The 12,245-nt window shown below is 37.9% G+C and overlaps 1 protein-coding gene across 2 annotated transcripts in view; it reads left to right on the forward strand.

Annotated features, from left to right (window-relative positions):
- The window catches only part of ZFX (zinc finger protein X-linked), a 34,633-nt gene extending 22,696 nt beyond the window's left edge, over positions 1–11,937 (forward strand). For both annotated transcript variants that reach the window (XM_030575043.1, XM_030575051.1), the window contains exons 4-8: positions 645–794; positions 954–1,097; positions 1,194–1,328; positions 6,017–6,157; positions 8,117–11,937. In XM_030575043.1, the coding sequence (XP_030430903.1) occupies positions 645–794; positions 954–1,097; positions 1,194–1,328; positions 6,017–6,157; positions 8,117–9,303 (1,757 nt within the window). In that variant the 3' untranslated portion in view covers positions 9,304–11,937. The remainder of the gene's footprint in view (positions 1–644; positions 795–953; positions 1,098–1,193; positions 1,329–6,016; positions 6,158–8,116) is intronic.
- Positions 11,938–12,245: the final 308 nt, after the last annotated feature.

A 12,245-nucleotide genomic window follows, 5' to 3' on the forward strand; every position in this document is an offset into this window, starting at 1 on the left:
AGTTAATAGCTTTTTGGATGTGTGTATGGAGGGGAGAAAGTCATTAAAAACTGAAGAAGTGTATGAAACCTGGGCTATAGAATAAGTACTAGTATTCTGTTTTTTTCCCCTCTTCTTACTGCAGTTTGCTATTTTGGGATATTTCCTGATGATTGTCATTCATCTTCTCCTCTTTGGTCCAAATTGTAGTACTGGTTCTCTATATTAGTGGTCAAGGAAGGGCAACCTAGAGAAGTTGTGAAGCAGTTTTGTGTTCTTCACTGTGGCTGTTGCTGTCTCTTACTGCCTTCATCACCAGTATATTTTGGCTAGCTTGGGTTGAAATAGGGCATAAGGGCTGCCCGTTTCATCAAGTAATACAAGAATGCTGCTACCTTTTTTTCTAATAGAGTGGTGCAGCTTATCACTTTTATCTAGATGGTGAAAAATTTGCATCTTGGATTTGCTTCCATCTCTCTCTCTCTTTTTTTTTTTTTTTAAGGAATCTTAAGCAATTCTTTGTGTGGCTTCTTCCACTGCTGTGTCAAACCAGTAAATTTATTTTCATTTTTAACCATTTTAAAACTGAAATGATAAAGCAAATCCTCTCTCATTTGCAGCTATTTGTATAGATTGTGTGATCATATCATAATTTGTCTTTGTAGTGGATGATACTGGGAAGATAGAACATGAAGGTTCTGCTGAAATTACCATGGAAGCAGATTCAGAAAGTGATCCGTGTAAAGTGGACAGCATTTGTCCAGAAGTCATCAAAGTATATATCTTCAAAGCTGATCCTGGAGAAGATGATTTAGGTAAATCAGCATGGTCATTTTAGAATATTCTAATTTACTTCTGAAATCCTGTATACTCTGATACTGTGGTTTTTCTCAAATCATGTATGAAGAGCCATGAATGTAATTTGGTAGAAATGTACTTTAAAAAAACACTTTTATTCTGGTCTTCTTAATTAGGAGGCACAGTAGACATTGTGGAGAGTGAATCTGAGAATGATCATGGAGTGGGACTACTGGATCAAAACAGCAGTGTTCGTATTCCAAGGGAAAAAATGGTTTACATGACTGTAAACGATTCTCAGCATGAAGATGAAGATTTAAGTAAGTAGGTGGCCTTTTTTTGGGGACAGGGTTTCTATTTTCAATTATGGGAAATTATTATTAATGTTGTTTATTCTTAATTCCTTTTTCTGTTAGATGTTGCAGAAATTGCTGATGAGGTTTATATGGAAGTGATTGTAGGTGAAGAAGATGCAGCAGTGGCCCATGAACAGCAAATTGATGACACTGAAATTAAAACTTTTATGCCTATAGCTTGGGCAGCAGCTTATGGTAGGTCATGTACAAGCACTTCTTCAAGACTGAGATTGGTGGTAGCAAAATATCTGCAAAAGCATTTACAACCAGAATGTTATGGCATTATAAATAAATAGATATATCTCCCATTATTATTATTATTATTATCTCCTAGAACTGGAAAGGATCTTGAAAGGTCATTGAGTCCAGCCCCCTGCCTTCACTAGCAGGACTAAGTACTGATTTTTGCCCCAGATCCCTAAATGGCCCCGTCAAGGATTTAACTCACAGGATTTAGCAGGCCAATGCTCAAACCACTGAGCTATCCCTCCCCCAAATGTGTCCTACAGTTCCAAAATGCTGTTGCCCATACATTTCTAAACAGATTCCTGAAAAGGAAGATGAAATTTTTAAAGCAAGCCTCTCTTTGTTTCCATTTTAACAGGCATTTCCTTCATATTAATAAGGTAGAAGGAGGTACAGCAAGAAGTACACAGTCTTCCAGCTGAAAAATTGTATCTTGAGTGCCTCTGGCTTTCATAGTTTTGGTGTACAATAAAGGCTGACTTGGAAATAGAGAGATGAATATTTTTGTCAAAAGTAACAACCAGGAGAATGTAGGATTCATGTAAATCTTAGCTGAGAAGCAACATGTGACTTTATTTTGGGGTGCCTGGATGAGTGCATAAATATATAATCTGGCACTTGGAAAATGAAATACTTTAAAAAAGCAAGCGGGAAGGGGACGCTGTTACTGTACTTTCCATTTAAATAATTCTTGAGTTGTTCTCCAATATTTCAGAATTGTTCTTGAATTTTGATATCTGGGCACTAATTGAGATCTGAACTGACTTTTCTCCTTGTTGGAGTAGGTCATTTATGTATTTATGTTATAGAAGCACTCAGGTACTTCATCAAGATGGGGACCCTATATGTTAAGTGCTGTCCAAACACACAGTCGGAGACAGTCTTTGCCCCAAAGAGTTTACAGTATAATTTTAAATAAATTGCAACAAGTGGTGTAACAAACTAAAGAATGAAGGAGGAAGGATAAAGGCAACAGTGATAGGAACACATGGCTAAGTAGCTGTGTGAGTCATTTAAAAAAAAAAACATCCCTTTTGTGTATCTACCTGTCCTTTATTAGTTGAAAGTTTCACGTACTCCTCACAGTTGAAGTGACTGTTGAGGGGGGATTTGAAAGAACAACAGGGTAATGACTGTACAAATTAATTTAGAGATGGCAGTTGAGGCTGGCATTAGCAGCAACCTGGAAGGGATGAGGTGAGAGGTAACACAGTAAGATAGAACAGTTTCTCCCAAACTTGGGATGCCGCTTATATAGGGAAAGCCCCTGTCGGTCCGGGCTAGTTTGTTTAGCTGCCGCATCTGCAGGTCTGGCTTATCACAGCTCCCTTTGGCCACGGTTCGCTGCAATGGGAGCTGCTGGAAGCGGCGGCCAGTACGTCCCTCAGCCTGCGTCGCTTCCAGCAGCTCCCATTGGCCTGGAGCAGCGAACCGCGGCCAATGGGAGCTGTGATCGGCCGGACCTGTGGACGCAGCAGGTAAACAAACCGGCCCGGCCCGCCAGGGGCTTTCCCTAAATAAGCAGTGTCCTGAGTTTGGGAAACACTGAGGTAGAAGAATGGATAAGTGGGTAGGGGCAGCATACTGAAGGGCCTTAAAAGATGAGGAGAAGAAAATGGAATTTCTGATGGGAAAGGGATGCCAGTGGTTGTACTCAAAAGAGGAGGAGCAATATGGGCAGAATCTTAACCCCTATGTGGATGGACATGAGTGGACTGAAGTGGATTTTCCAGGATAGAGAAGGAGAAGATAGATGATTAGGGCTTGGATGAGAGTGTTAGTTGTGCAGGCAGAGAAAATTCTAGATCTTAAAAATGTTTTTGAGGAAGAAGCAGCAAGATTGGAACATATTTTGGATGTGTGGCACTAGAGAGAGTGGAATAAAAGATGACATCTTGATTACAGATCTAAGTGACATGGAACATGGTAGGGTTGTCAGTAGTGTCAGAAAAGGGGCAATGAAATGCTGAGGAAATGATTGGAAAAGATGAAGAGAACCAGGAGAAGATGGTGACATAAAAGGCAAAGAGAACAAATATGTCAAGGAGGAGAATGTTTGTTAAAAAGTGCTGAGCGATCAGTGAGGGTGAGGGTGGGGTTGAGACCTTAGATTTGGCCATGAAGAATTCATACGAGACCTCAGTGAGTGCAGTTTCAATGGGGATCCAGAATGGAGTTTGAAGAACTCAAGTCAATCTAAAGTGGGAAACAGTGGTGTGCTTGTATTGTCAGGATTTGGGATTTGATGGGAGAGGTGAGAAAAGGGGAGCAGAAGTCGTGGCCTGGAAGGCCTGAGTGTCACTGGGGTAGGTTAAAGATGGCTTAGAGGAGATCAGATGAGAAACCTCAAAGTCAATGACAGGTTCAAAGGAGAAAAGAGTGATGGAGGTAATGTTACTGGGGAGATTTAAAAAAAATAATCACATTTTATTATTTTTCTGCTGCAGTGTGGCAGAATCCAGTGGCTCTACTACTTTCCATTCTAGAAAGTAGGGGAAACAGTTTCCTGTATTTGAGAACATTTAGGTCCAATTTTGTCATGTCATAATCTGTAAGGACCCTTGTGTACATAGTTCAGTTATGTTTTGTTGTCAGATGTGAAATTGGTTCTCACTTCCAAACTCATCTGTCACCTGCCACACAGACTCTTCAGCCCTTTTTCTGGCTTTCCTCAGCTGATACATGAAGTTCAGAATCCTCAGGTTATGCATGAGTCTGTTCCTGCCTGCATTTTTTCTTTCATTCATTCCTAAAAACCCACTTCAACTCTTTGCTTTTATTTAGCTGCTTCCTTTGTCTTCTTCCCATTCTTGTCTTCACACCTTCTTATATGCTACCTCTTCCACCTTGAACTGCCTCCTTCTCCTGGAGCATAAAGAGACCACTCTTTGTGAGATCACTCCTTAAAGCTTACGTATTCCACAAAATCTTATCAATGTTAAACAACCAACAAAAGATGTGTTCTTAAATAAAAAACAAATCTTAATGATTTCACTTGTAGTTAAACCCATTATCTGGTGTGTTATATGTCATTCTGTTACTGTTTGTATATTTAGAATGTAAGCTTGAAGCATGGGTGGTATCCTCTTTGTTTTATAGAGTGTTGAGTTTATTGTTCACACTCGTTAAAATTATCGTATATACACGATTGTGAGTCGGTTTGTTTATAAGCTGACCCCCTCCCCCCAAGATGGATAAGTAAAAATAGAAAATTTTTATAACCCATTCATAAACCTACCCTATAATTCAGGGGTCAGCAAACTTTGGCTTCCGGGTCATCAAGATAAGGGGTTGGGGGGCCGAGATGGTTTGTTTACCTCCAGGGTCCACAGGCATGGAGGTAAACCTAAGTAGACAAAGTATCCTGCCATGCCAGCTGCTTACCCTGACGGGCCAGGACAGCAACTGGTGGGGATATTTTTTTGGGAGGAGGGAGAAGCAGGGAGTCAGGGGAGTAACCCTGTGACTACCCCCCATATGACCTCACTCCTACACTCTCCCCATCCCATCCCTTCCCACCTTATCTGGGAGGATCTGGGGAGGATGTCTCTGACCTGGTTGGAGCTGCTCCTGCAGGCTGGGTAGCACAGCCGCAACCTGCTCCAGCGGGCCAGAGCAGATGGCACGGCCGCAGCCTGTTCCAGTGGGCTGGGCCGGGCAGCACGGCTGCAGCATGCTCTGGCGGGCAGTGCGGCATGGCCACAGCCTGCTCTGAGCTGCAGCCCTGGAGCTGCAGCTGCTTCGGAGGCTGTGGGGAGAGCAGCGTGGCCAGAAATGGAAAGACTCTAGCCCCGCGTCTTCCCTTCTGTCTCTGCTGACTGTGCTGCCTCTCCTTCTTCCCTCTGTTGGGGAGAGGAGCTGTGTTCCACCTCTCCCTCTCTATACCTGTTTTAAGACGACCCCCTTCTCTGGTGCGTCCCTTTTGTACTAAAAAAAATTCTGCTTATGAACGAGTATATATGGTAATTTGTACAAAGTTAAATTTCCAGGTTTGCATAGAGTGTGTTATGTATATTCATGTTGTTCTAGTTCATGTTAAAGTCTCTAGCACATTCAGCAATGACTCCCAAATTAAAGGTCAATCCTGCAAATCCTCTGCATATGGAACTTCCATTATCGTCAAGTAAGTTGGCTTGAACTGAATGGGCATTCACACACAGAGGTCTTACAGGATTGAACCCTAATGGAATAATGGACATCAGGTATAAAATGTGTAACTTGCACATGTTCCCTGAGATTAGAAATTCTTTGTATAGAATTACTAACCAGAAATATATGGGAAAATCTTTTCTTAAAATGCAATATTGAGATTAGAAAGAGCGAAACCTTTGTTTTCTTCTGTAAACTACATTGGATTTGAATCCAGATCCTTCCCCATACAAATCCAGTACCTGTACCATTCAGTTTATACTCAGTTATACAGTTGTTTTAGTCTTAGATTTTGTCGTATACTGAGAAGAGTGCTTGTGGATGAATTAATTTTAATGGCCTTTTGGTTTAACAACATTACCATAGTTTAGCTAATAGTTTTCAAGTTAAAAGGTTCTCTTGCCTATTTTTCATTTATCATTATAGTTTCTATAGTCCAAATAAATTTTAGAGTAACTGTGGTAGGTAATTTTAATCTATTTTATTAGGTAATAATACTGATGGCATTGAAAGTCGGAATGGCACTGCAAGTGCTCTCTTGCACATAGATGAGTCTACTGGACTTGGGAGACTAGCTAAACAAAAACCAAAGAAAAGGAGGAGACCTGAATCCAGGCAGTACCAAACAGGTGAGTACTCAGATGCTTAGGTAATTTAGTGATAGGGCCATAAAAGTACCTTGATAGAGACATATGGATGCTCATAAACAAATGTGCATTGCCACTGAGACTTGAAGACACAACGTTCTGTAGAGAGAATATGGTTACTTTGCTTCTTGAATTTGTTGGCAAGATGTTCAGCTCACATACCCAACTTGTATTTTCTTTTTAAAATTCTGAAATAAAAATGTTAGGAAAACTTAACATCACAGCTTCAAATGGTAGTGAATCCTTCTCAGACAAAACAAAAGCAATATTGTGGCAAAAAGTTAAATTCATATACATTTAATTTGTTAAACAAATCTGAACTGACTAGCATATACAACCTTTTTCAAAAACTGATCTTGACCTAATAAAATATTGCTGTAAATGGTACTTTTCTAAAAAGCTGGTTGTCTTTTTTGTAGATACGTTAAACTGAATAAAGTTAGTTATGGCAGTTAATTTAACAAGTAACTAAAGAAGTTTGAGTATCATACGTTAATTTATCTAGTATCACTTCTGTACATGTTCTCTCATGTCTCTTAAACTTACTATAATTATGAAATAAGTTGCCCTAATGGTTTTTTCAGAATCTTTCCTTGAAACCACAAGAGCAGGTGCATGATGTTGACATTAGTAAGCTTCTACCTTCCCTGAATTATTTATTTTTCTAATGAAGTAAAAAGAGCACCTCTCCATTTATTTAGGTGTCCTTGACTTAAAATACAGATATCAAAAACTCCTTTCCATTGTAACTAAACTGCATCAGTTCTAGTTCATGTAGCCCTCACATAGCAGACCAAGAGGTTGAAATAATCCTTCCTTTTGTACCACCAACCACCCTGTTAATTTTCCCTTATTTGGGGGAAATGTTCCCAGAAGGTAATCAAATTCAGGCTAATTTGGACAAAGATGAGGGAATGAGTTCTAAAGCTGAGGAGCCCTTACATAAAATGTTCTCCCATTGACCCACTCCCATTCATACCAAGAGGAGTCCAGTTTGAACATCTCTCCTGCTTGTAACCGTGACATATGGCATGAGGAGGGAGATAGTGTCTCAGATACATAGGTCCTTGATATTTAGTGCAGATCATGTGGCACCGATGTAATATGCTCACAAGGCGATGTTCCACTTAACAAGTGAGCTGATGAGTTTTGCACCAAGTTCAATCTGAGGGTGGTTTTAATGTGTAAATCTATGTAGATTTCATTGTAGTAGTATAATCTTGAGAAGAAAAAGACATGGATAACACATGTAAGTTCTGCTTCTGAAAGAAATGATTGCTACTTCCTTGCCATTCATATATGAAAAAAATCCATCCTCTCCACTGCTATCTGATCTAATAGCAAACAGAATGTACAATATATTACAGAAATTGTATTGCATAGGAGTGTTTGTGGTATGAATGGACTTAATTCATTTTGTTAAAAAGTATAACTTTGAAATCTGGAATGTTGTGGGGACCATAAATACTTTGCTGTGTGAGGTTGTGTCATTGATTCATAGAAGTTGTCCTTTAATATACATTTTCCATTTTTATTAAAACGTATCGATTCTGATTAAAGACAATGTTGAGGAATGTTGAAGGGTCTGTAATCACTGACATGTTATCTTATTCCTTATTGAGTTTCTACAAATTTCTTTCATGTAGTCTGTGTGACATTGATTCATTGGTTGTAAAGATGCCCTTCTCTCTGTATGTCTCATACTTGACAGTAGTGCCAAGTACAGAAGTTTTGAGTCTGCACTTGTTAGTGTTGGGAAATTCTGACTATCAGTGTTATAGGATTAGTGCAGAGTAGTGGTTAAAGTGAACTTAATAACATTAATGGAAGTAACTAATTTGGATTTATTTAACAGTACTACTTATTGTTACATAATATTAATTAAATGATTTGAAGTAGAATGTTTGACAGTCAATTTCATCATGCTTTGTTTATTTTCAGCAATAATCATTGGCCCTGATGGCCATCCTTTGACTGTCTACCCTTGCATGATTTGCGGAAAGAAGTTTAAATCCAGAGGTTTCTTGAGAAGGCACATGAAGAACCATCCAGAGCACCTTCTTACTAAGAAGAAATACAGATGCACGGACTGTGATTATACTACCAATAAAAAAATAAGTTTACATAACCACCTGGAGAGTCACAAGCTGACTAACAAAACAGAAAAGCTTATTGAATGCGATGAGTGTGGGAAAAGCTTCTCTCATGCAGGAGCTTTATTTACTCACAAGATGGTGCATAGGGACAAAGGAGCCAACAAAATGCATAAGTGCAAATTCTGTGATTATGAGACAGCGGAACAAGGGTTACTGAGTCGTCATCTGCTGGCTGTCCACAGCAAGAACTTTCCTCATATTTGTGTAGAGTGTGGCAAAGGATTTCGTCATCCATCAGAGCTCAAGAAGCATATGCGAATCCATACTGGTGAAAAGCCATATGAGTGCCAGTATTGTGATTACAGGTCTGCTGACTCTTCTAATTTGAAAACTCATGTAAAGACTAAACATAGTAAGGAAATGCCATTCAAGTGTGATATTTGTTTTCAGACTTTTTCAGATACCAAAGAGCTGCAGCAGCATATACTTATACATCAAGAAAGCAAAACACATCAGTGTTTGCATTGTGACCACAAGAGCTCAAACTCAAGTGATTTGAAACGGCATATAATTTCAGTCCACACAAAGGATTACCCTCACAAGTGTGATATGTGTGATAAAGGCTTTCATAGGCCTTCAGAACTGAAAAAACACGTGGCAGCCCACAAGGGTAAAAAATTGCACCAGTGCAGACATTGTGACTTTAAGATTGCGGATCCATTTATTCTAAGTCGCCACATTCTCTCAGTTCACACAAAGGATCTTCCATTCAGGTGTAAGAGATGTAGAAAGGGGTTTAGGCAACAAAATGAGCTAAAAAAACACATGAAAACGCACAGTGGCAGGAAAGTTTATCAATGTGAGTACTGTGAGTATAGCACTACAGATGCCTCAGGCTTCAAACGGCATGTTATTTCTATTCATACAAAAGACTACCCTCACCGTTGTGAATACTGCAAGAAAGGTTTCCGAAGGCCTTCAGAGAAGAACCAGCACATTATGCGGCATCATAAAGATATTGGGCTGCCTTAAAGTCTCTTTTACAGACTTACGGCTTGGAGTTGTAAAAGATATTGCTTTTCAGGCAGTCAGCTTATTTTAAAGCCAATCACCTGCGATCACAAAAAAATAAAAATAAAAAATACTGTGCATTTGATTTATTGCTGTATACAAATAGGATTATTGCTTCTAGCTGACTTTTATACGTTTTGTTCAATAGCGTGTTCTGAATTCTATTCAGTTTGTTTAATAAATGAGGAAAAGATGGCAACAATAAAGTTGCATTTAATACAGTAAACCCTGTCTCATACTGAATTTTTCAACCGTAATAGCTTATTTAAACATTTATCTTACTGACTTTGTTGGTACTCAGTGTCCATGTTAATGCAGTTTTGTTATGAATTTTAAAAATATTTTAAATTTTCTCTTGCTAAAATGGTCAGACATGTACAAAATAACATGGAGAATTTTAATGTCAAGAATAATGTTAGGGCCAACCTATTTGTCCTATTTAGTGTATACAGAACTTACGGCATATTAAAAACTTTCCATTTGAGCAGTTATATTTAATATTACTGAACAAAAAATACATTTTGCATTTTATTCAGGTTTCCTTACAAAGGATCTCATTCCTCCCTTTATAATAAGTAAAAATGATGGGGGCATTTTTAAAATACTTACGCTTTTTGGAGTAAGAATGTATTCATAAGTATTATGTTTATTCTCTGTGCTTCTTTGTCTTTGAATGGTTATGTATCACAAAAGAGTTTTGGTTTTCTCAATTTCCTGCTGACTAACATTGGAAATATAGCTCTTCCACTTACCTGGATATGCTGCAACTTCTTGTGTGTACAGCTAAGTGTACCCCCAAATTGAATATGATTTTATGTATAACAACGTGCAACAGCAGTATTTGGGTCAAATCAGATTTTGCTGGGAATTATTTTAGTTTTATTCTAAAGTCCAACAGATGTCTCAGATAATTTTGCAAATGTATTATTTAGAGAGAGAACTTCACGAAATAGTAGGAGCAGATGGTTTTTAAGGAACAAAGATCCAATTTTAATGCAGATAGCCTTAATAAAAATGAATTATGACAGAGGCAGAACTGTTTTTAAAGAGAACATTTTCATGAACCATCAGCAGCTGTTCTAAGCTGCTGTTTATTAAATACTTAGTATCCAGAATTAACCCAGTTTTTCTAGTCTGTTTATAAACAAATGGTAGAGCATTATAATAGTATGTAATTTTACCACCTGAAGTCTATTACTAAGATAAAGCTGCAATGCAATATTGGTTACTAATTGCTGTATAAATGTGTAAGATATAAAGTCATGTATCTTGAGATGACAAAAGGTAAAACAAAACTGAATTGCTTAATTACAAGTCACGTATTAGGGCCTGATTCTGGAGTCCTTATTCAAATTCCCACTGAAATAAGTGGTTGATTGAGTAAGGATTGTAGGATGTGGCCCCAAATGACTATAGGCTTAGACAGATTCTGCAAGCATTAATCCCACCAAGTAGCACTTACTGATAGTAGTTCCATTATCTGTAATAGGACTACTCACTGGGAGCAAGGGATGCAGAAGTTGGCTCTCAGTCCTTAATCAGACCCATAGTGAATGAGTTTTCCTCTTTCAGATGTTTGTATCCTAAATCTTTGCCATTTTTGATTTCTTATTGAGAACTGCAGCTATTGCTCAGCCGGTCCATATGTTTTATTGTAAGTGTAAACACTTGAGTTTAACTTGGACTTGTCTTTTCAGGCAAGGCTAATGCTTTCTAATGCTGTTTTTCCCCATACTTTTTTGTGATGTCTGATTAATAGTGCCAGACGTACTGATCCAGTCCTACGTTGGCTAATGTTGCTAATAATAAAGAGATCCTGATCGTTTCACGTGTAACTGGGGAGCAGACTCCTGTGTCTGACGTCAGTGGGAATCTATGTGGTCATAGCAGTTTGCCTGCAAGCTGTATATTGCAGGATCAAGTCCATAGTGTGTGAAAACTTGGTGCACATTTTCTACTGAAATCTTGCAAAATGTCTTTGTTCAGATAGATTTTTCTCTCTAAGTGTTTTGCAAGTGGAAAGCTGAAAACTATAAATTCCACGTAAATTCCCACCATATTACTGAGAAGTTCCAGCCATTTTGAACTATATATTTTTAAATAAGCTGAAAGACTAAGAACACAAACACTTTACACACTTTATTTCTCTTATGTAGTCTGGAATCATACACACTTTTTTTAAAGCACAATACTGAAACCTGTTTTTTAAAGGAGTAATTAAAAGTTTGGTCAAAGTGGATTTTGTAAAATGTATTTGTCTGTATAAAGAGAAAATGAAATTGTAGTTATTGTTAATGTACTGACATTAGTTACAGGCTAGTTTTAATTCTTAAATAATTTGATTAGCATATGCTATAAAATGGATGTTTCAGTTTAATGTTTTTAAAAGGTACAGATTTTTACAAGGACACAATATAAATTATTGTTCTGTAGAAATGCCCTGTTAAATATTGTATGTCCCTCCCTCTGTACACTTTGTAAAAAAGAAAAAGAAAAAACAAAATACATGGAATCATATAGGGATGTGTGACATTATTGTAATTGTGTACTTGATAATAACGTGAAAAAATAAAAATCAGAATATTTTCTTGTTAACGAACGTTTAGCTTACTTGGTTCCAGTACTAAGATAATATTACTTAATGATACACACTTAAAAAAAACAAACTAGTAATTTAGCCTAAATGTTTATTTTTATTCCCCCATTTCTCAACTTGTGTGCAGTACTGGATACAACGTGTTTAAATGGTTTACATTTGTGAAGCAAATAGAATGACTAATGATCCTTCATTTGGGCATTTGATCATTTCTTATGCTTAGGTTACAGGTGCTTTGAGACCCTAAGAAGGCAGATCCTCTTGTGAGTTCACTTAATTTCTATTTCCATGTCGTTAAAACGATTAA

The sequence above is a fragment of the Gopherus evgoodei genome, chromosome 1, assembly GCF_007399415.2.
Source record: "Gopherus evgoodei ecotype Sinaloan lineage chromosome 1, rGopEvg1_v1.p, whole genome shotgun sequence".
Lineage (NCBI taxonomy): Eukaryota > Metazoa > Chordata > Testudines > Testudinidae > Gopherus > Gopherus evgoodei.